The sequence below is a fragment of the Trachypithecus francoisi genome, unplaced genomic scaffold (assembly GCF_009764315.1).
Source record: "Trachypithecus francoisi isolate TF-2019V2 unplaced genomic scaffold, Tfra_2.0 Lachesis_group17, whole genome shotgun sequence".
In the NCBI taxonomy this organism is placed as follows: Eukaryota; Metazoa; Chordata; class Mammalia; order Primates; family Cercopithecidae; genus Trachypithecus; species Trachypithecus francoisi.
Window position 1 is genome coordinate 99,285,768 of NW_022681462.1, and position 24,702 is coordinate 99,310,469.

At 44.8% G+C, this 24,702-nt stretch overlaps 1 protein-coding gene across 4 annotated transcripts in view; it reads right to left on the reverse strand.

The window, feature by feature from the left end:
- ASAP2 (ArfGAP with SH3 domain, ankyrin repeat and PH domain 2) overlaps window positions 1-24,702 on the reverse strand; it is a 203,406-nt gene that overhangs the window by 72,412 nt on the left and 106,292 nt on the right. For 2 of the 4 annotated variants that reach the window (XM_033176590.1, XM_033176588.1), the window contains exons 4-10: window positions 19,913-19,987; window positions 18,208-18,257; window positions 15,225-15,354; window positions 11,168-11,253; window positions 3,887-3,962; window positions 3,522-3,608; window positions 2,659-2,667 (exon numbers count right to left, since the gene is read on the reverse strand). In XM_033176590.1, coding sequence (XP_033032481.1) covers window positions 2,659-2,667; window positions 3,522-3,608; window positions 3,887-3,962; window positions 11,168-11,253; window positions 15,225-15,354; window positions 18,208-18,257; window positions 19,913-19,987 — 513 coding nt within the window. The remainder of the gene's footprint in view (window positions 1-2,658; window positions 2,668-3,521; window positions 3,609-3,886; window positions 3,963-11,167; window positions 11,254-15,224; window positions 15,355-18,207; window positions 18,258-19,912; window positions 19,988-24,702) is intronic. The other 2 variants (XM_033176591.1, XM_033176589.1) reach the window with 1 other exon arrangement.

The window sequence follows — 24,702 nt, forward strand, 5'->3', positions numbered from 1 at the left end:
GGAAAGGCAGGAGGCGAGGCTGATGGGGAGAGAGCCCAAGCAAAGATGAGCAGTGCCAATGGGTTTAACTCTGTAGATAGGATCTTCTCCAAAAATTGAACACTGTGGTGCAGAGACCAGTCCTCATTGTATAATATTGCCCTATGGGTGGTCACTGCACAATTTTTCAACTTTTCTCCAAGTATGAAAACCTTCACTTGGGAGGCCGAGACGGGCGGATCACGAGGTCAGGAGATCGAGACCATCCTGGCTAATACGGTGAAACCCCCTCTCTACTAAAAAAATACAAAACACTAGCCGGGCGCGTTGGCGGGCGCCTGTAGTCCCAGCTACTTGGGAGGCTGAGGCAGGAGAATGGTGTAAACCCGGGAGGCGGAGCTTGCAGTGAGCTGAGATCCGGCCACTGCACTCCAGCCTGGGTGACAGAGCGAGACTCCATCTCAAAAAAAAAAAAAAAAAAAAAAAAAAAAAAAAAAAAGAAAACCTTCACAAAGAAAAACAATGGAAATACCAATTGTATTCTCCTTACAGAGAGCAGAAAATATCAAGAACAAAACATGAATGGCCAGTGATTGCGAAGTGTGAGGTCACCAGGACCAGAATGGCACAGGCTCCACACCAAAACAAAGCTGCACGGTCACAAAGAAACAGCAGCTTGAAGCTACCACACTGGAATGGCCACTCTTCATTCCTTCAATAACTGATGCATGGTATTTACAGGAAGAGAATGAGGAGCACTGGCTTCTACCAACGATCAACACAGTTTCTTGGGGCACGTTACTTAATTTCTTTTTTTTTTTTTTTTTTTTGAGACGGAGTCTCGCTCTGTCGCCCAGGCTGGAGTGCAGTGGCTGGCTCTCAGCTCACTGCAAGCTCCGCCTCCCGGGTTCACGCCATTCTCCTGCCTCAGCCTCCCGGGTAGCTGGGACTACAGGCGCCGCCACCTCGCCTGGCTAGTTTTTTGTAGTTTTTAGTAGAGACGGGGTTTCACCGTGTTAGCCAGGATGGTCTCGATCTCCTGATCTCGTGATCCGCCCGTCTCGGCCTCCCAAAGTGCTGGGATTACAGGCTTGAGCCACCGCGCCCGGCCCACGTTACTTAATTTCTATGAACTGTGATTACACAGGCAGGGTTAGAATTTCTGTAACACTGAATAAAAATCCTCTAACACCTTCAGTTGTCTAAGCCACAGAAGAAAATCCAACCAAAGGAGTAACAGCCTAAACAATAATGACCAAATGATCAATTCTTATTGTAAATATGAGGTACACAAAATGGAACTCCCATCATGAAAATCATTTTAAGCCAGAAAATGTAGCATATTCACATCTGCTTATTACATGCAATTGTGTTCAAAGACTGCCAACTTGCTGAATACCATTACCTAAAAGCAATGCAGAGCATGATACACAGAAAACACAACACCCCCACAACTAGGAGATTGTTGAGTTAGGTCTTGACAAAGAGCCAACTGGGCAGACAGCCAAAGACAAATAGTAAAGGAGGTTCATTTGATCCCTCTGTGCAATCAGGGGCAGATGGGCTGGTCAACAAAAAACAACAAACTATAAAGAACTTCTGGTCTGTGCTGGTAAATTTGTTATACTTCCCTGCAAAGCTGTAAATAACCAGCTCTCTCACAGCAGCCCATTTTCCCAAACCTCCTAATTCTGCACAGCCAAAGCAAACACAGCCTTTGCACTGTGCCCAGAGGGCTATTTGGCCCCAGCTGCTGCTCTGCCTTATTTTAAACCTGAGCTTTGCTTCATGGGTTGGATCCTCCTTCTTAGACAAAGGCAGTTCTCGATCATTTCCAACGGCGCACTGGGGAGCAGCCACCTTGGACGGCATTCTGGCTCCCGCCCTCACACTACCTCCCCCTCATTACAACTAGGCCGCTATTTTCTCCTTATGCCAAGTTCTTTTTTCTTTTAGTGCTTATATCCCATGTTTGGGAATATCAAAGCGTCAGAGCCTACATTCTCTAGACAAGGAGGAAGTCACCGTGTTGTAGGTCATTTCTAGTACTAAATATAACCTTGCTCTGCCAATGTCTCACTTAGTTGACCCATGTTTACCAAAATTCTACTAAATGAGTGCTGCGGCACTACAGTGCAATGGAAGAATGGCTCAGAAGGCAGAGTGGCATCCTCAAGCTGCTCGAGGTCCGGCTGGAGAAAAGGCACCTGTGCACTTAAGGCACAGCCAACACTCAAAAAGAGGAAGAGGCTGTGATTCAAATGGGGCTTTTAAACAGGACATGCTCTGTGAACTCAGATCACTGTGGGCTGGGGTGATCAGAGGCAGCGCTCCAGAGGTGGGGCTTCAGAGGGACTAGAAAGATGTGTAGAATTCAGCCAGTCAGGGGAGAGAAAGGGAGGGAGGGAGGGACCTGCTTCATCTTCACAAAGGAACAGCAGCAAAAGTGTAAACTGTAAACCCAGAAAATATCCACTTCCCTAATATTTGTGCAAACTCTCCAGCCTTTAATAAAATCTACAACAATGAAAGGTGAGGGGTTAAAATAAAAAATGCTACTAGCCATTAACATATAAAAGGAATATATATATGTATACACACACACACACACATATATATATATGTTCATGAATAAAACATGCAAAATTCTGCAATTTATTAAAATACTGAACTACTTACTCTCCTAGACTTCGGTCACAAAAGGTAAATGCATTTGGAAGAAAAACAACAATATTCAGTTATAGTACAAGAACTTACAATAAAATAGAGCTCACCAAACTGCCTACAGGGAACTTTATGCTCTGTCAAGTAGTTTAGCAATTCCTCTAAAATCACTAGATATACGTTTAGACACATTCCTTTTATTGACAAGGAAATGGATTTATACTAAATTCACATTATGATACCCACATTGTAGTGAAAATATAGTAAAATTATCTTTAAAACTTTTTAATGGTTTTTTTAAAACAAGTCCCCACAACACAAATTGTCCCTGCTGACATGTTAGCACACAGAGATGGCATTACAGAAAGAGGAAAAGTAAGAGAACTAAGGATTTCTGTCTGTCACTATGGAGGCAGCTGTAAGAAAAGCTCATGCCTCATGTCGTACAGAACACAACCTCAGGGATGGCAGAGCCCCAGCTGGTCTCCTGCTACGTGCCTAGGCCCAAAGGGGCAGAGTCCATGGATGTCAGGGTAGGGGAACGACAGAGGGCCAGGTACAGGATAAATGGCACAAAGGACACATGGTCTCTGTGACGAAGCCACCAAGAGCTCCTTATCTAGCAACTGACAGAGCACAGGGTTTACACACCGCCATTAAGGCCATGCATGTAGTAAATGCTTCCTCCTGAAATAAACGTATTTTAAAAGATGGTTTTATAGAACTAAATTGCAAGAATACATTAAATGTTTTACTGCTGCCTGACACAGCCCGAGCGAACTGTGAGCTCCTAGAAGACATGAACTTCACGTTTTTCAGGCCCAAAGCCTCCAAGAATGGGGCTAAAACTGTAATCTTTCAAAATTAAATCCCCTCACCTCTTTCTGTTCAACCTGCAACGCAGATTTCAAAATATCTCGAAGCTGTATCAACTGCCTTCTTTCTTCATCCTGGGCCTGTTTGATCTTTAAAAACACACACACAACAGAACGAATCAGAAAATTAAGACTGAGGTACAGTGAAATGTTGGCGCTCATGGGGCCATTTCCACACAAAGCGACAACTGCCTCCCTCGCTAGTCAAACCTTTCCTCCCACCATGACAGAGGACAGGCGTGGGAATGCCACACTCCACGTGGGCGGCACAGCATGAAAACACAGGATTATACAGAAGCAACATTTAGATGAAAATGTCTGTTGCAGTAAGACGGTTTTAACATCGCGGTGGGAGGGAAGCTACTCACCGTGTGAAGATCTGTAGACAGCGTTTCAATGGAAGGTTTGAGGCTTTCCACGGCTTTGAGTCCATCCTGAAAAAAACTAGCGGGAAAAAGAGGAAACAGAGATGACACTTCACACAGGAAAAAATAATTTTGTCAGACAGATTAAAAAACTTCTTTAAAGTGACTGAAGTCATTATGTAACTCCTGGGGGAAAAGACTGTATGAACAGAACTTTAAAATATCAGGCAAACCAAGAATAAAATGATACTCAAAATTAGCAGGAGCAAATAGAAAAGGCATTGCAATACGCTTAAGTATTTAAGATTTTTCTCAACCCATATAAAATGAGGCCTTGATTTTCAATTTATAACGGGAGCGCGTTCTGCTGACAAATAGCAGCAAGGGCTTTGATTGATTTCTTCTGAGCATCCAAAGAGAAGCATATGAGGCTAGAAAGGCCATGGGGCACAAGTGGAAGACACTAAAGAATGTGCCGCAACATGCGACCGCTACATGGAAAAGAGAAGGAACGCAGAGGCTGGGTGTGGCAGCTCAAGCCTATAATCCCAGGGTGAGGGATTTGGGGAGGCCGAGGCGGGAGGATCACTCGAGACCAGGAGTTCAAGACCAGCTGGTCAACATAGCGAAACCCCTAAAAATACTCTATTAAAAATACACACACACAAAATATACAAAAATACAAAAAGCTACTACTCAGGAGGCTGAGGCACAAGAATTGCTTGAATCCAGGAGGCGGAAGTTGCAGTGAGCCGAGATCGCACCACTGCATTCTAGCCTGGCGACAGAGTGAGACTGCCTCCAAAAAAAAAAAAAAGAAAGAAAGAAAGACAGAAAGAAAAAGAGAGAGAGAGAGAGAGAGAGCAAGAATGCAGAAAAGAATCAAGCAGCTTTGATGGCTACACTCTGTATCTGTGGGGTAGGAAACCGTAGATGGAGAACCTGATATTTGTATCAAGAGGAATTTTTTTTTTTTTTAAGGCTGAGAACTCAATGCCATGAGGTCACCTATAACAAGTGATTCAGGAAATGCAACAGAGGCTGGACAAGTTTTTCCGCTGCAGTCATGGGCTGGTGTTCAGTGCCGCCTCTGGAGGGTGCTGTGTGTAACCCTTTTGAGAGGAATGAAGAAAGGGCATTTCCATGAGCTAAGGAGAAAGTTCTAACCCATAACAAGGTCTCCAGGGCCCATGTAATGTGGCCCCTGTCTGCAGCTCCAGTCTCAAACCACACCATTCCACCCACTTTGTTTACTCAGTTCCAGACACACCGGCCTTTTCTCCCTTCCTCTGTGGCCACCAAATTCTCCTGCCCCAGGCCCTCTGCACTCCGTTTCTTCTCTCTAAAGGCTTCTCCTAAGGTGTGTCTGCTTCGCCTGGCTGATTCCCACTCGTTCTTCAAGTTTTAGGTGAAACATACCCTGGTTAGCCAGGCCTTCCATAATCCCCTACAAGTTATTCCCCTATAAGAGGCCTTCCTATACTTTCTCAGGACATTTTGTATTTTTCTTCAAAACACTTGTTGCAACTGCAATTATGTATTCACTAGTGTGATTGTTTAAAACAGAATTCCCTCATTAGATCTGAAGTTCTAGGAGGCACAAATCACCCGCAAAGTCTGGCATATTTCAAGCACATGCCATTTATTGAATGAATAAATAACTTAATGAAGGATGGACTGTCACCAACTTTAGCCAGTTTATTGGATAACAAGGAGACTATCTTTAAAAAGTGATCTGGGTTTCGTACGTATCATGTGAAATGATGTTTACTTCTTTTAAACTCAGCAGTAGCTCTGTGGGCGTTTCCCAGACCAAGTACATGACACACAAAAGGCGCTGTGAAAACACTGCAGTGTGATGTTTAATGCAGCAACTCCAAGGAGGAAGGGGAGGGACACACAGGCCGTGGGGCATGAACACTGACCTGTGTTTATTAGGAGTCACAGAGGTCAGGCTGCTAGAATGTTCTCATTCATCGTTAGATAGACACATAATTCTTTATGTTATACTCTTGTTCCTGTATTTTAACAGGTTTTTTTCTGAATACAGAGTATGTTTCTGAGCTCATCTAATTCTTGTATTTTATTTACGTGTTTTTCTTTATGTAACTATTTTCTTAATCACTTCAAATTCTTGTGAAATAGGTAGGAGGACAGAGATTTCTAAGACCTAAGATAAAGAACAGGAAAAATATTACAGGTGATAAATGCAAAACCACCCAGGGAGAGGGAGCAGGTGTACAGCTTCAAGAACCTTTGCGACCTGGCAATTCTCCCTACAGTGAGATGGAGGGAGGGAGAGGGAGAGAGAGAGGGAGGGAGAAGGGGAGAGAGAGGGAGGGGGAGAGAGAGAGAGAAAGAGAGAAAGAGAGAGAGAGAGAGAGAGAGAGAGAGAGAGAGAGAGGGAGAGGGAGAGGGAGAGGGAGAGGGAGAGGGAGAGGGAGAGGGAGAGGGAGAGGGAGGGAGGAAGGGAGGGAGGAAGGGAGGGAGGAAGGGAGGGAGGAAGGGAGAGAGGAGGGGGGAAGAGAGAGAGAGAGAGAGAGAGAGTGTGTGTGTGTGTGAGAGCGAGAGAGAGTGTGTGTGTGAGAGCGAGAGAGAGTGTGTATGTGAGAGCGAGAGAGAGTGTGTGTGTGAGAGCGAGAGAGAGAGCGCGTGAGCATCAGCCCTGTAGCGGAATCAAGTGCTCAGAGACTTCTCCTCAGGACACTGTTTCCAGCATGACATTGAACGGTGTACTTGGAATAACAATATGAATTTGGATTTAGATTTAGAATTCATCTTTGTAATAGCCCAGCCAACCTTCACCATCCACCTACCTGGAAAATCTCCTCCCTCTGATTTTTCAAAGGGCTGACCTTCCCGTACCCTCCTTGAGGCATGTCTTGGCACCCAGACACCCCTTCAAAGTGCACTCAGCCCTGGCATCAGGAGAAGCTTCAAGAAAAGGAACACTATTCCCTCTCCGCTGGCTGCTGTCACTATGACAGTCCTAAGTACATAGCCCCAGCAAATTTTCTTGAGCCCATTAACACTTTTCCAAGCTTCACAGAACTTTTACCATCAACATTACCCAATCAAATTTTGTTGTCTATTAAACATTTTCTAGCCTGCCCCGCCAGGCTAGAAGGGGTGTATTTCTAGCCTTTAAAATATGCCCACTTAGAGGCAATCATCAAACCCACCAAGCAGAGTAGCCCCTTTCATCTCTGGGCCCCATACACTGTGCTGGGGCCCCTCCTGCAGCCTTCACGCTACCACATTCCAATGCAGTGTCTGCTGACGAGGTCTGCCTATGACACCCGCTGCTCCCTCCTCTGCGAGCTTCTGCAGCATCCGGGGCTGAGGCTCATCTTGACCATGCACCCCAAGTTCACTGAGCAACAGCTGGTCACAGTGGTTTCCAGCAGGTATTGGCTTAAAGAACAAGTCAATTCAACACTCATCACCTTTCAAACCATGGCTGTCTTTTTTTTTTGAGACAGAGTCTCGCTCTGTCGCCCAGGCTGGAGTGCAGTGGCATGATCTCAGCTCACTGTAACCTCCGCCTCCTGGGTTCAAGCAATTCTCTAGCCTCAGTCTCCCGAATAGCTGGGACTACAAGTGTGCACTACCGCATCCGGCTAATTTTTGTATTTTTAGTAGAGACCAGGTTTCACCACGTTGGCCGGGTTGGTCTGGAACTCCTGACCTCAGGTGATCCACCCCCACTGGCCTCCGGAAGTGCTGGGATTTCAGGCATGAGTCACCGTGCCTGGCCAAATCATGGCTGTCTTTGTTTTCTAATGTTATAATGCCCTACTTCGATTCCGCTAGAGTACAGGATCTGCAATGCTCAGCGGCAAAGGCTAGTAAGACAAGTTTTCAAGATATTCCAGGAATGAGGTTGAGATGAAAATGCCTTCCTTAAATGAAATAAAAATAAAAGAACATGAAGTATTCTTTAAGAACACTTAAAGTGAAAAGAAAAAAATGAAGAAAAAGCAAAATAACGCATATCTAAGTAGTTCCAAGGGTCAACAGCCAAACCTGAGCCCTGGAATCTAGTTTATACAGTGGCCTCTTCACCCTGGCGGAGCACAGCAGCACGCAGAGGCCCATGTCTGCCCAGCAGGGCACAGTACCCACCAGCAAAGCCGTGCCTTTGGGGACGAGAAGCGGAGACTGGGCGTGTGTGATGGGGGAATGAGAGGAGCCCCCACACGTGGAAACACGCACGGCTGTAAGCTCTTCTCGAACTCTGCAGCTGAGTTGCTCAGGCTCCACGTTGTATCCTCCAGAACGTGAATTAAGAAAGTCAAGCTGCTTGACTGATTTGAAGAGCAGGCAGCGTACACACTCTCTCTCATATCCAAAAAGGAAGTCATGGAAGATTCATATTTTTAAAGGTTACTGAGCTCATGTCCATAAAAGGCCAACTACTTCACTTTTCCACAAGTGGTCTGTTGCTACCCAACTGACTGGTTTGGGCAAAATAAAGGGAGGGGAAAAAAGGAAATCCCAGAATAGCTTCTTCTTAAAAATAAAATATCAGCAAGGAAGCGACCCACTTCCTAAATTGCCTGACATGAGAACTGAAGAAGTAATTTGCATGTTCATCACAAAGTCAGAATTTTGAGTCTCCATAAAATAATTCATCTTGAAAACTATACAATTTCAAGGTCTTTTCCACCCTCTAAGTAGAGATGAGCTATCTTTTAAATTTTTTAAATATAAATTCATGGGGGTACAAGTGCAGTTTCGTTATAGGCCTGGTGGTCAACTTAGGGCTTTCAGGATATCCAACACCAGAATAACATACATTGTACCTATTAAGTATTAGTAATTTCTCATCATCCCCACTCCCCTCACCCTCCTGAGACTCTGTTGTCACTCTGCTCTCTACATCCATTGGTATGCCTTTTTTAGCACCCACTTAGGAGTGAGAACATGCGATATTTGTCTTTCTGTGGCTGGCTTGTTTCACTTAAGATAATGACTTTCAGTTTTATCCCTGTTGCTACAAAAGACATGATTTCACTTTTTTTTTTTTTTTAATGGCTGAAGTTCTCTTTTAACTTTGGATGAACCACTTGGCACATCCTCCTTTGCCACCTGATCTCAAGAGCTTTAGAAATGCAACATCATCAAAGCTGTATTAAGAATTCCAAAGCAGAGCTCAGTTAAGTGCACAGTGCAATTCACTGCTGCAAATATGCGCCAGGTAAATGCACCACACACTGCAGATATAAAACAAATGACATGGCCTCTTCCTTAGGAGTGTATAGTTCAGCAGCACAGAGACACGAGGAAGATGTCATCATGGAGACAAGTAGAGGTGTGGCAGCAACACAGGAGGAAGAAAAGGCAAAAGGAAGAAGCATTGCAAAGCAGGAATGATCCATGAGCTGGGTCCTAGAAGGAACAGAAGACAGGGAGGGCACAGAGGAAAGAGGCCTTCTAGGAAAAGAAACAATTGTATACAAAGGTAGGTCACTGGCGGCATAGCCTGCTCTGGGAAGGTACGCAGACAGGCATGGCAATTCCACAAGGAAAAGATTTCTCGTCAGTCCACACCTTCCACTTTCACTGTCACGAGGTCAGCTGGGCCATCGTCACCTCTGGGCTGCACAGGGACAGGAGCTGTGTTTCCAAGCAATTGCCCACATCCACCCTTGTCCTATCTGGTTCCTTCTCTGCAACATGCAGAGTAATCTTGTTACAGCCAAGAAGCTTCCTGAAGCTGCGTCTAACCCACATCACTGTCTCTCTCCCCATCACTGTTTTGCCTTTTCATAAACTCAGTTACATATTGGCTCGTGTTTCCTACTTGCCTCCCCCATGAGACCCCAGGGTCCATGAAGGCAAGAACTTTGCTTTCCTCCTTACTGCATCACCAAAACCCCTAATAGCACCTGGCACATCCCAGGAGTGCAAACAAATGATCCTCTGCTTCAATCTCTTCAAGAGCTTCCCAACAGATTTGGGATAAAATCTAAAACCTTTTGCAAGAGGTCTGGGACTGTCCACATCCCTAAGGCTTTTCTATGCAGTTTCGTTTCAGGCCACTCTCCTTTTCACTGAGTTGACGTCACCTTGTCCTTTTTCCTGCCTGAAGACCTAGACCCTGCCTGGAACTTTCTTCCCCCACTCCTTATCTGCCGGCTCCTACTCATACTTTAGATTTCAGATCCATGTCTCCTCAGGGAGGTCTGCCGCTCATTCAAGAAAGAGCCGAGTACCTACTGTGTTCCGGGCACCGCGTGCTGGCTGTTGGAGACTGTATCAGAAACAAAATAGAAAAACAAAAACCAAAAAACCCTACCCTAAATCTTTATCTATATCAGGTCCTTCTATTATATTCTTTCTCAGATTCCTATACTTTAAAACACTTTTGTAAACATCTAATTAGAAATTCGTCTCTTTCAGTCCAACTTCCCTACTTGACTCTTCAAGCAGGAACTATGCCAGCACTGTGCATCAGTGTGCCTCTGGCCTCTGGTCCAGCGCCTGACATACAGCATGTGCTCCACAGAAGTGTGTTGGGTGGGTGAGTGAAGGAGCCAGGGGCCTGTCTGTATCAGCGACTGGGGGACGAGGAGCAGAAGCCAGGTGAGAGACGTGGGTCAGACTGAAGTGCTGACATACATGGCAAAGCTGAGTACTTGAGCAGCCCCTGCAGGTGGAATTCTCTCCTCCCCCTCTACTAACATCTTCCTTTGCTCATCACAGTCCTTGGCTCTACAGGATAAGTAATATATAAAAGTGTTTTCTTATTTTAAAACACTGCATTAACACCATATCATTTCTCTTTTAACAAACATCTGAGAGATGCGGAATAGGTCAAATTAGTTTGTCCCTCTACAAAAAGAGCCAAAAATAAATATATTTGGCAATGACTACAGATTTTTTATATTGTATATATGCTTTTATTTTTAATGAAGATATAATCCCCAAGCCATAAAATTCATCCTTTTAAAGTGATTTTTAGTAAATTCACAAAGTTGTGCAATCATTAGCACTCACTTCCAGAATATTTTCAATATCCCGCAAAGAAACCCTATACCCGTGAGCAGTCATTTCTCATTTTCTTCTTCCTCCAAGCTGCGGCAATCACTCATCTGCTTTTTGTCTCTGTTCTGTCTGTTCTCAAGGTTCACCCATGTTGTTGCATGAGTCAACACCTCATTCCCTTTACTATAGACTTCTACATGAGTGTTTATTTCCTATGAGCTATCTATAGATCTCCCAGAAGTTGCCATACATGAAGAAACATTTAAGATAACATCATAACAAAGAAGAACTTACTTGCATTGGGCATGAAAATATTTGATCAGATTCTGAAGTAAATCTACTCCCTTTTTAATCTTGATTTCGTTGACCTTCAGCAGATACTGTTGAAAAATGAAAAGGAAATGTCACAGAAGCAAGCAGAATATGATTTTAAAAGGAGCTTCTGAGGACTGAGATGATTTCTTGTACTTCTTTGGCATCTTTCACAATGCGTAGAGTGCATGATCAACACTTAGTATCTCCTGGATTCCACAACCATTTCTTTATTTTGGGGCCATATGAATTATCTGACAGTCAGATAATTAAATATTTAAGTGCCAAAAACTCCTAGTAATAAGACAGTCTATCTTAGCCTGCTAGGAGAAATCTTCACTCTAGCTGCATGGAAGACTATGGATGGTTCAAATAAGTGGGATTTCTAACCATCTCAAACATACTTCTTCCCAAGGTCCCTTTCTTTAAGAACACTAATTGCTAACATATTGTAGCTGAGATGCTTGGCATTGTGTCTCTGGTCCTGAGACATTTTCCTTACACGTAAAATAATGTGATTGTTAGAAAAAAACAAAGTTTAATTGAAATGAATTAAAGCTATTTTTAACTTGGAGAATTCATTAGTGACCACGAAGATATCAGAAAGCCTCAGGGAGCTACAAAACCAGTGTCAGGAAATAGAAGGACTTCACGAGTCCCCATCTCCTCCGCTGTCAGGAGATGATCTCTGAGATGGAATGTCCCCTGGAAGCACTGCTGATTCATGCCCTGGCTATCAGCTGTAAACGATGGGCGGGGGTGGGGTAGGGGTACCCAAGTTCAGATGCTCACTGAGGTCTCTCTGCAGCCCAAGGAGGAGGTAGAAAGCTGCTGTGAAACTGTAAGCTACAAATTGTCCTTCTGCCTGTAACAACTACCTGTAGGTCCTTCTTTCCCTCTTTCTTTGATATTTATTAAATATTTGGCAATGTATCAAATTTTTAAATTTTGACCTAGAAATTCTACTCCCAGGGATTTATTCTAAGAAGATAACCACAAAAGTTTACAAAGATGAACAGAAAAGAAGATACACTGCTATCTTGTTTATAAAAGTAAACAATGGCAACAGCCCAAACCTAATGAGTAGGAATTAACATATGGTGCATCCATACAGAAAATACTGTGCAGCCACTAAGCCAATAAAACCCATAATTTCTGACATGGACATCAATATACTAGAGAGTGAAAATAGGTTATAAAGCATCAGCAGAGAAAGATCTACTTATACAAATTTTTTTTTGAATGTATACACAGGGACATGTAAAGATGTTTAGTTAAATGTCAAAGTGATTATCTTTGGGTAAGTAAAATTTGGGTGCAATTTTTAATTCCTTTTATATATATTTTCTTATATTAACCAATTTTCTTCAAAAGCATATACTATTTTTACAAACAGCAACAGAGGATCTCTCACACCTCCACTCACAGAAGGTCTGTATTACCTATCTGACATACTGAATTTCTTTATTAAATGAATTTTGAAGAAAGGGCTCCACAGCTTTAAAAGAAAAACCTGAAAGCCACTCTTCTAGATTAGATCCTGGGCAACTAAAATTTTAAACACCTAAACAACAGCAAGCACTTAAAGCTTGAGAACTTCAGTTTGCGGAAACAGTCAAATAATTTTAAAGTCACTTTTTTTTGTCTGTTTTTGTTTTTTGTAGAGACAGGGTCTCACCATGTTGCCCAGGCTGGTCTTGAACCCCTGGGTTCAAACAATCCTCCCACCTCAGCCTCCCAAAATGCTGGGATTACAGGTGTGAGCCACCCTGCCAGGCCTTTTAACATGATTTTAATGGAGGCAATCTAATTCACTTCAGAGTTAGATTCTCAAGGAACTGTTTTTCAAATGATCTTTCTCACCTATGGAAAGAAAGGCCTTCACAGCCCATGACTATCTGGCCAACTTCTACACTCTTCATTAGATGTCTTCCCCTGTGAAAACTGTGAGTTTACTGTTAGATAAGCCCACCTCTGCTTTTATGCATGCATATACTACAGCTCTCACTCAACTGTGAAACATTAGTGCCTGACCCCTCCAAGTGCCAGCTCTGCAGAGCCAGGACCCAGCACTACCTGAGGACTGCTCAAAAGATGGCTCAAGTCTATGACTTAGAGGCATCATCTATACAGTGTATTTCCATTAAAATAAATGACTTAGTCAGTTCACAGGATCAATTCACCTGGACACAGAAGAGAAGAAGTAACCAGTGCAAGGTGCATATACCACAGTAAGCAACGACAGAGCCAGTGGGGAACCCAGTTACTCCTTAAGTCATGGCTACAACCTTCACACACTACTTGAATTTCAAAATTTCAGTATGCATTTTAAGTAGTCTTAAAATGTTTAGGTAAATAGATTTCTACTTTACTAACCAAAAAGAGCATGACCTGAACACAAATACCCCTTTCCAAATTCATCCTTTGTAAAACACTACTATTTAATTTCACCCTGATTGTTTGTAAAACGCTACTACAGTACTTAATTAGAAACAATATCCTTACAGAAGGAGGATTGAAAAAAAAATACTTTGTGCTTGTATTTTTGGCCCCCAAAAAAACTTGGCCCCCCAATGCAGCAGTGTTGACAGGTAGAACCTTTGGGAGGTGACTGGGTCATGAAGGCTTTGTCCTCATGAGTGGATTAATCCATTCATGGATTACTGAGGGAGTGGGACAGTTATGAGAAGAGTGGGTCTCTTATTAAAAAGCCAGTTTGGCTGTCTCTTGTGAGGCCCCCACCATGTGATATCCTGCACTGACTCAGGACTCTGCAGAGTCCCCACCAGCAAGAAGGTCCTCACCAGATGCAGCCCCTCAACCTTGGACTTCACAGCCTCCAGAACTAGGAAAGAAATTTCTTTTCTTTATAAATTACCCAGTCTCAGGTATTCAGTTATAGCAACAGAAAACAGACTAAGATAAGTAGATATTCTAACCTTAGACAAAATGGACTTAACTTTCAACTGCTACCCTGATTCCTGGGACTGATTCCCCTCTGCTGACCACTTAAGAGCTTGCTCTGGGAATAAAAACTCATTTAAATACATTTCTAAGACATATGTATTTACAAGGGTTAAGCTCCTGCTGCAATTAACAAACATACATTCCAAAATCAGAAAGTGCCTTCTGGATTAGCTTTGCTGTTGATTGCTTAGACGGAATTAAGAGCTGGCCAATGCCAGTTTCAATGCCTGTCACAAACATGACCCATGCATTTTGTATATTTGAAATCTAAGTTTGCACGACCATGAGAGGGAAACAAATGCCATCCAGGGCGAGGGAGCTTCGCTGGCACTGCCAGGAGGAACCAACCCCAGGCAGAGGTGGCAACTGTTTCCATGTGCCATCTGTATATGCGTACCTGGCAAGCAAGGCACAAAAATAAAAAAGCTGTGAGCAAAGGCCTTCATGATCCACGCTCTCTGATCTCAGAGAAATGCTCTGAGAATGTCCGTCCTGCTGTCTCCCCCTAAGGGATGGGCTGAGGCTGCAGGATGGAGTGGAGCAGACAGGCGCTCCCCAGGCCACCTGGGCCTTCAGGCTGGATGAGTGCCCTCGCCTGAGCAAGTGAGGTCTAGGAGGAAGTCAAGCGGGTGACTTGGCTTCCCATTCACTCACATACACTGACCCAGGCCATGGTCTGTCATCGCTGTATGGTGTTTTCAGCTGACTTCTCACCCTCCCACAAGCCAGTCACTGACTCCACTGGTACAAGGGAACTCAGACATCTCATTTAAATACACCCAAGGAATAAGTATTTTAGCAAGAGTATGTATGTGAGGCCAGAAAGAACATTCTATACATTTAGTGGTTTTTCTCTACTTTTAAGAAAATGTTGGTGTTAAAGTAACCTCATTCGACCCTCCAGGAAACCAGCACTTCCCTAGTAAAAGAAATGTCAACACGGGCGCAAAGGGAGTCCAATAATGCATGTGGCGTTTTCTCTGAAGCCACAGGTATCGGTGAGACGCTCCCACAGGTGACGGCAGAGCCGGCACAGCCTGGGCTGTAGGACCTGCCTTCGCCACCGCCTTACCTCGCACATCTGCAGCTGGAAGAAACGCCTCTCCTTTTCCATCTCTTCGGCAATTTCCGCTCCACTTATTTCAGTCCGAATCATCCCATGGAGCTTGGCGTGTTCCTTTTTCTCCTTTTCTATCTTGGTTCTACGTGTGAAAGCAAGGATAAATCAAGATGCCTGTTGGCACGGAACTCAATGGGACAGCCTTGAAGTTGCCCCAGTACCCAGCCTGGCAAGACCAATGCTCACCACATGCTTCAGCATAGGCAGCCTCTTAACTCCCTCAAAGGGAAAATGGGTGTCCTCATGAAGATGTCAAGCTGGGCCTTCCCACTTACCAAGTACTTCCTAAGCACCTGCTTTGAGTCAGGTATGGGTCAGAGGAGGTGGGAAGTCTGCACAGGTCTTGGAGGGTTCCTTCGGCATCAGCATTCGGAGCCTGCCTGCCCTCTAGTAACACGAGGGCACTGTCTGACTCTTCCCCACCCACTGTTTCTCCTCCTGGACTTCCTCCCTAGTCTCTGTCATCACCTCCTCACTCAGTGAAGCCACACCAGTTCTCTGCCTTGACCTACAACACCGCTCATCACTGTAGAAGACGACCAACCACCTTTCCATGCTGTCGGCTTAATGATCCTTTCCACATTCATCTCGTGCCTAACTTGTATTACCTAAATGTCGAGTGTGCAGTTCAGGGTAAAAACTGACCAACGAGCAAATCCAAAAAAGAGCCACCACGGTAAAAAGGAGCCACAAAATCATGTTTGCTAAGGTGGGCTTGAAATAGCCATGAGTTTTTATTCTGGAGAAAAGGAGACTAAACAAAACCAACAGAAAGCACTCAAAAAACGGAAAGGGCTGCCATGAAGACAAGGGAAGCAGCTCTCTCTGTAGAGCCTCAAGTAGACACCACAAGACCCAAATAGCATGTTCTTTCAAAGGCATCCAATGATGAAATGGGCTACGCGGGGTTCCAGAGGGTTCCCTGTCATCAGGGTGAGGAGGACTAGAGTGTTTAAGAAGAGGCAAGAAATGTCATTTCTCTGTGTGTCCTGCACTGTGTAGGTTCTCAACAATTTGAAGGAGTGAAGGAGCGAATGAGTGAAAAATAAACACACAGGAGACCCTTGGGGAGGGATGTTTAACGAGTTTATGCATCCGGGAGGGAGTGTGACTGGAGGGTCCCTGGGACTAGAATTAGACAATTCCAAGGTGTCTCTGACACTCCTTCACAGGCAAGAGACCGTCCAGACACTGGTCATTTCTCTTAATAATCAGGTATGGGATTATTTGCCCAGGAATTTAAAAGACATCTAAAACCTATTATGGTTGTTACATATCACTAAACCTCTTGGGATAAATGAATCTCCCACATTAATAAAAAATTACTTCCTTTATTTATCCTACAATGACTTCAAGTTTAAAGGGTACTGCTCCTTCCTCCTAAATTCTAGGGTTTTATGAGGAATTCTGTCCCCTTTCTACCCATGTGTGTCTCATTTTTACAGAATTTGATGTTATCCTCCTTCCAAACCTTTTATTTTCAGAACCAGACGACTCTCTCAGGCACTCTTCTTCAGAAAGCCCTTTCTGCCCTTGGTCTAGTCACACACAGTACCACTTCCCATCAGTCACGGAGAGGGCAGCAAGTGTGGCTGAGTGAAGTAGGAAAGCTGCTTCCTGGCCTGGCTCAACTACTCTTACTGGCTGACCAGCAGAAACCACTGACTCTAGGTTTTCCCTCTGCAAAGCAGGAATCCACTGATCCCTTCCCATTTATTTCACCCAACTGGCACACAGATCAAGGATGCTGACAGACCAGGGATCCCAAGTGGGGGCCTCCCTGGGCTGAACAGACCTGCAGGGTTCTCTAGTCAACACTCTGCCTGTGCTTCTGAATAAATGCACACCATCAATGAAACTCCAGAACTCAGGGCCAAGCAACCTCGGGTATGGAAATGTAAGATTCCCACGGATAGAAGGAGTATCAAAGGTGAAGGGCTCACTGAGTTGAGCTTTGTGATCCTTCCCCACTGAAAAGATATCCAGGGCTAGTTTTTTTTGTTTGTTTTGTTTTTTGTTTGTTTTTAACCAAACAACCTAATGAAATACTTGTACTTACATTTGAAATGACTTCCTCATAATACCTTTTACTTTACCAGAGAGCTTCATATGAGAGCTTCATGTGAAAGTTTCTACTTCCAATCAGAACACTCAACATTACCCAAGGCACAGAGATTACAAAGTAAACACCACCATATTTCATATCTTTCCAGTATTTAAAATAATTGAAGCCATTATTCCCCCCACAATTACCTGCTTGATCAACTCCCTGTAGCTTAACTCTCTCTACAATAGGGATGGGAAACTGTGGTTGGGGAAGTTACAACTGCCTGAAGTCGACCAACAGAGTCTTGTCTATTGGCTGACTTCAGGTCAGGAAACCAATTCTATTTCTTATAGAAACCATAGTTCACATCCAAGAATCAATTCTCCATTCTTCAGGTTTTTTTTTTTGGCAGATGCATCCGAAGGAGACAGGTATTGAACCCTCTTTTTAAAAACCAAGGGAACTGGTATTTCAGAGAAACACAGATACAAAGCTAAGTAGTTTTCACCAATCACCAGGAAGATGAAGTCTGAAAACTGCCCTGTTATCAAAAATGGTAACAGAATGGACAAAGTGTTTAAAAACAAAAACAGAAAGAAATACCTCCTGAGAGAAACTGGTCTTAACTTCCCTCAATGAACTTTCCCGAAAATAACATCCTATAACCACTATGACATCATAGACAAAGGAATGGAGGAAAACAGATTAAAAGAAGAAGATAGCATCACCAAACACACCTGTCATCAAAACGAACCATAACAACATGGTTGATAAAAATTCTTTTCTGGATTAACGTTTATTTAGACAATCCCTTTAAGCAGTAAGAGCTTGGTTTAAATTTGGAATCTCAAATTACCTGTACGTAATTTTAAAAACGAGAACACTCACATTTTTGTTTCATAGTCCTTCCAAGCTTTATCAAAAGGCTTTTTCAGATCCTGTAAACAAAGAGTAATAAATTAGGCGAGGCTAATCATTCACTTCCGTGCAAGATAAACTTACTTATCCCTGTACTAGCCCTGAAAGAAGCATTAATGTCTGCAATAAATGACATATGTAATCCCGTGAAAAATAAAGAATGCTTTTAAGTAGACTAGCGGTGGCATTTCCTTTCTTTCTCTTAAAATAATATAGAATATACTAAATGCACACAAAAGCAAGGTGCTGCCACCCAGTTATGACACTCATGGGCCACCTTGTGTCACCTGTGTCCTACACCCTGCCCTGGGCCTAATCTGAAAGTAAACCCTGAAAGACAACCTTTAATCTGCAAATATTTCAGGATGTCTTTCTAAAAGAAAAGAACTCTAATTGATAGATGAATCTCGACACATCTAACCCTGCTTTAAGCCCAATGACAGGAACAGAAAGGCCACCACATGCTCCTGGGGTCTCCTACTGCACTTTCGTCTGCAATTCAGGACTTCATAAGCTCTGCTAAAGCCTGCCTCAAAAACTACTGAGCCACTGGAAATTCTATCAAATGGTCCCCACCTATTTATGCTCCTTTCAAAGGGGTTCTTCAGGGAGTCAGAAATCTTTTTATTGTTGTTGTTGTTGTTGTTGACTACTTTTTGGCTTTTCAATGGCCTCAGGTAAGGCCCAAGTGCCACAGCCTGGCATATAAGTCCCTGCACAAACTGGTTCCTCCTGCACCCTGGCAGCCTGACATGCAGCACTGAGTCTTGCCCCCTGTGTGCACCTGCGCCTTTCCTCTGCCTGGGATGCCCTCCCGCCCGTGAGTTGGGCTAACTCCGCTGACCTGTTCTCCGAGCTCCTGAAGGCTCGATAGAGAATGTGTCTCAACAGCTCTCTCTGGGCACACTCTGTGAAGGAGACCCTGAGAGGGCTCTGCAGAGGTCCTGGAGATGGGACCCAGGAATCGTGTGCAGATCCACAGAATTTGAGTCTCCCGAGAAGGCAGCCACAATCATGTCCCTTTCATGGTGCATGTCTGTCAGGGCTGGCGGTGGGCAGGAGCAGCAGGCTGCCCAGCAAACACTCCTCTAGCCCTGCCCACTGCCCCCGAAACAGCTCCTGGCCTGCGTGCTCATGAGCAAACGCCGCTCCAGCCCTGTCTGCTGCCCCCTTAAACAGCTCCCGGCCTGTGTGCTTATGGCGGCTAGGCATGTCCTAAACAGCCAACATCCTCTGAAGGACAGAGAGACGAAGTCAGCTCATGCCTGAAGACTGCGACCTTCCCAGCAGGAAAATACACACTTGCTAGGATCCTTTCCCAGTGGTAAATGGGCAACGTGCCAGTTAGAAAGCCCAACTTCTCCCACAGGTTTCCCTCCTCCCTGGAGGGACCAAAACTCTTCACTGTTTCCAAAATAGCAGTTTTCTTTCCCTTCCCAGTCACCACCCCTCATCAAGTTTGTTGCACCAACAGGACAGCCAGAAAGGCCAAAAGTCACCACCGTTCTGGCTGAAAGGTGGTCCCAAGATGGCAAATCAGAGGAAGTGGAGACAAAAGAGCCATCCTGTCGTCCCCATGAGAACGTACTGGCGTGGCTGCTGCCCGGCAGGCCAAGTTACCGTGACTCTATATGGTCTAAAAGCTGCCCCCGGTGTCACAGTGTCAATGTCATACCCCTTTCACTCCTTTCAGGTCCCCCTTCAGCAAACTGTCCAAAGGGAAGGAGATGATGTTGTTCATATTCTGAATCTAAAAAACAAAAACAAAAAGGAGATTCTTATTCAGCTTCCTTGTGAATCTAAAGTAAGGACAGCAAGGACATTCGAGAGAACATTCGATAACGATTCGCCTCCACCTAAAACCCGGCTGGTGCAGGTACTGTGCCTTATTCAGTCACACATTCTTTGGAACAATTTCATCTTACAAACGAATAGAGGAAGAATGAGAAGTCCAGGTCTGTATATTTTTCACAGTAACAATCTTATATTCTTATGCTATAAAGTTTGTAAGGAAACAATCATTGCAGTGAAGAAAAAATATTTCAAAACAGTCAAGAGAGAATTACGTCAAAAGCCTGGGATAAAAGGAAACCCCCATTTCTGACTCTCAATCACGGCTCCACTCATAAGCTGGGCTGTACTGGGGTTGGCGCTCTGGGCCCCAGGCCCCAGTCTCCACAGCAAGCTCCAAACGGGGAAAAAAGGCAAAGTCTTCTGTCTGCTGCAAAGGCACACGAGCGAATGCTGGGTGTGAATGATAAAAGAAATGTGTGTGTGCTGGGGAGGGAGAGTGTGTGTCAATGAGTGTGTACGACTGAGAGTGTGTGTGGGTGTGTAGGGTGTAAGTGTCTGTGTCTTGAGTACAAGAGTGAATGCACATGAGGGTCTGTGTGAGTGAATGTGGGTATGAGTGATCGTGTAGGTATGTGAGGGAGCATGTTAAGTGACGGTTTGAGGGTATGACTGTGTGAGGATGTGAGTGTGTGAGTGCGGATGTGAGCGTGTGAATGATTGTGTATGGGTGTGTGTGGGTGAGGATGTGACTGTGTGTGGATGTGAGTGATTGTGTGAGTGTGGATGTATGTGAATGTGATTGTGTATGAGTGTGTGTGGGTTTATGAGGGTGTGATTGTGTGAGGATGTGAGGATGTGTGTGAATGTGATTGTGTATGGATGTGGGTGGGTGTGATTGTGCGTGGATGTGGTTGTGTGTGGATGTGAGTGTGGGGGTGTGTGATTGTGGGCATGTGAGTGGATATGTGTGTGACTGTGTCTTGAGCATGAGTGAATGCACATGAGGGTGTATGAGTGAATGAATGTGTGTGTAAGGGAGCATGTGTTTGAGGGTGTGTGTGTGGATGTGCGTTGGGAGTGACTGCACTGTATGAGGGTGTGTGTGTGGATGTGAGTTGGTGACTGTGAGTGTGACTGTGAGGGTGTGTGTGAGGGTGTGACTGAGTGAAGATGTGAGTGACTATGTGAGTGTGGATGTGTGTGTGGGGGTGTGACTGTGAGGGTGTAAGGGTGAGCATGGATATGGGTGTGAATGCATGGGGTGTGTGTTGAGTGTGGCTGAGAGTGTGTGGATGTGAGTGGGTGAATGCGTGGGGTGTGAGTGTGGTTGTGAGAGTGTGTGTATTGAGTGTGGATGTGATTGGGAGTGACTGCATGTGTTGTGTGTTCAGAGTGGTTGTATGAGTGTGGATATGAGTGGGTGTGATTGTGTGGGGGGCATGTGAGTGTGAGGGTGTGACTGTGTGAGAGTGAGGGTGTGATTGTGAGGAGGTGTGTGGTTGTGGGGGGGGTGGTGTGGGTGGGTGTGTGAGGGTGTGTGTTGGGGCGTGTTCCTAGGGAAAGGAGATAAATGGGAACAGGAAGGCCAAGAGCCTTGGTACCCCCATTCTTCTCCCTGAAGCAAGAAGGCAGGAGAGTGGGGACACACACTGTCGGCATGGATTAAACTGGGTGGAAGGGAAGCCTCCTAACCAACAGGCACATGAGCAGCAAGCAAGTCTCCATGACAGCAGTTCAAATGCGACTCAACTCGAGATGCAAAGCTTCAGTAAGGAAGAGCCTTCAGGTACAGATCCAGAGCCCTGAGCCTGAAAAGATTCCCTCCCTCAAGTGGAAAATGAGCTCGAAACCCACTTTCACACTTCCCAGGCTTGGAGCACTCCCCTGAATCAATCCAATGGCCAGTTCCCACTGCTGGGCCCCTGTGGCTTCTGTGACACTCTGGGCTCCTAGATTACAGGCCCAGAGAAGGAGAAGGCCAAGAGGAGGGACTTGGGGCCTTGTGTATTCATTCATACCATCGAGCAAAGGAAAGCTTTATTTCTAGTATAATTACCTTAAATAGGAAGATAAAATGGCACCACTTGTAAGGCAATATGGGATCCGATTTTTATACACCATTCAGTGTACTAAACTTTTTTTTCTTTTTTTGAAACATGGTCTCACTGTGGCACCCAGGTTGGAGGGCACTTCAGCCTCAACTTCCTGAGCTCAGGAGATCCTCCCATGTTAGCCTCCTGAGTAGCTGGGCCTATAGGCACAGGCCACCACGCTTGGCTAATTTTTTGTGTGTATTTTTTGTAGACAGGGTTTCACTGTGTTGCTCAGGCTAGTCTTGAACTCCTGGACTTATGAGATTCGCCCTCCTCGGCCTCCCAAAGTGCTGAGATTACAGGCACAAGCTACCGTGCCTGGCCTAAATTTTCCATTAGAAATAGAAATGTACTTGGAAAACACTGGTAAGGTGTGTAACAACATCTGCATCCACAGCCAATTCTGCCAAATAAATCATCAATTAATGACTGTCATTTCAGAAATAACCTTTTTGGGGAACTTCTGCCTTAGGATTAAACAACTCAACATTTGTCATGTACCTGGCCTTCCTCCAAGGTACAATGTCATCAGCTATGACTTGCTAAGATCAGCCTCAAGCATTAAATGTTTAAATCCTGAAAAGCACAGTTTAAGAAGACGTTCCTTCCGGGACGACCGGATGGAACAAGGCAAACAGAAGGCCATGCTGATGAGTAACCTACAACAGCAAGCACACTTAGATTTCCACTGTCATTGTCAGCCTTGGCAGCCAGACAGGTGAGTGAGGAATTGCAACTCCGTCACAGTCCCTGCCTCCAGGGGCCACATTTTCCTCTACTTGCAAGGACACTTGCAGACAGCCCCAAGTACCCAAGAATGGAGCCAGCTCTGTTTCCTCCAACACTCTTCCTTCCTACAGAGTCCTCCCTCCCACCCTCCTCACTTGCTCGATACCCAAGAGTCATCTCTGACCCCGCTGCTGCCACCCAGCCGTGCGGCACGCTTCTCAACAAATTCCAGGTCTTAACCCTACGTACGCAGACCCATCCTCCAACATCCCCTACATGCCATTCTCACATCCACTGCCTCAGCTGGGCCTCACTGCTCCTTCTCGGAACTAAGGCTATGACATCCCCTGCTCCCTGCCACCGCCTCCTAGCCTCTGCCTGCCCTAATCCCTCCTTCAGAGCTCTGGCAGGCTTCTCTGGGGTTGTGCCCCTAATAAAGACTAAACTACTTATTCCTGCCTTTCACACTCTCCACAATCCATCCTTATTTGCCACGTTTCATCTTCATCTTTCTCCAAACTGAACTCTCTCCTTCCCTGATTCTATGCATGTGCTCAATTTGTTCTATTTGACGGAAACGTCTTCCCTATCCCTGCTGTGTTCAAAGCCTTCTCATCCATCAGAAGTTACTCAAATGTCACCTTCTCTACTAAGCAACCCCAGCAGAATGTGATCCCTCCCTCCCCCAAATCCTCCAATATTTTCTTTTTTTTTTTTTTTTTTGAGATGGCGTCTCACCCAGTCTGGAGTGCCGTGGTGAGATCTCGGCTCACTGCAACCTCCACTTACCAGGTTCAAGTGATCCTCCCACCTCAGACTCCTGAGTTGCTGGGATTACAAGCACCCACCACCATGCCTGGCAACTTTTTGTACTTTTAGTAGAGACGGGGTTTCATCATGTTAATCAGGCTGGTCTCAAACTCCTGACCTCAGGTGATCCACCTGCCTCGGCTTCCCAAAGAGCTGTGATTACGGGTATGAGCCACTGCACCCAGCCCCTTTTCTAAATGTTTTAAGGCACTTAGCAGGCTCTTCCCTGCATTCATCTTAGTGATCTCACACCCTAAGTTCTAAAGGGTGGTATCCACCTTTATTATATTTTATGTTTCCCAGAGCTCTCAGCATGGGGCGTGGCATAGAATAGAGGCTTGAAAAATATTGATGGAAGAAATCAGTATACTGAAATATTTTCCTGAGCATCGAACACATAAAAGACAGAATCTACAGGGGCTTCAGATAAAATGTTAGTTCTATTAACACCTTTAAACCAAACATAATACAGCAAATGCATGTGTGAATTCATTCATTCAAGTGTGTTTATTGAGCACCTATTTTGCAGATAGCAACAGTAGGTAAATTTACAAAGGAGGCTGGGTGTGGTGGCTCATATTGGTAATTCCAGCACTTTGGGAGGCCGAGGCAGGCAGATCACCTGAGGTCAGGAGTTTGAGACCAGCCTGACCAATATGGCAAAACCCCATCTCTACTAAAAATACAAAAATGAGCCAGGCGAGGTGGCACGTGCCTGTAATCCTAGCTACTTGGGAGGCTGAGGCAGGAGAATCGCTTGAACCCAGGAGGCAGAGGTTGCAGTGAGCCGAGAGGGCACCACTGCACTCCAGCCTAGGCGACAGAGCGAGATTCTGTCTCAAAAAAAAAAAATTTTTTTTACAAAGGTAAATGAAACACGATACCTGCCCTTTCAGAGGAAGAATTATATACATAGACACCAAAAATGTAAAATTCTAAGAATACCACATAGTAGCATATTTTACACTGTACAGATACCAATGGCTCCTCATGATGAATGAAAGGTGAGAAAACAGTGACTTAGGTTTTAGGTGGTCAG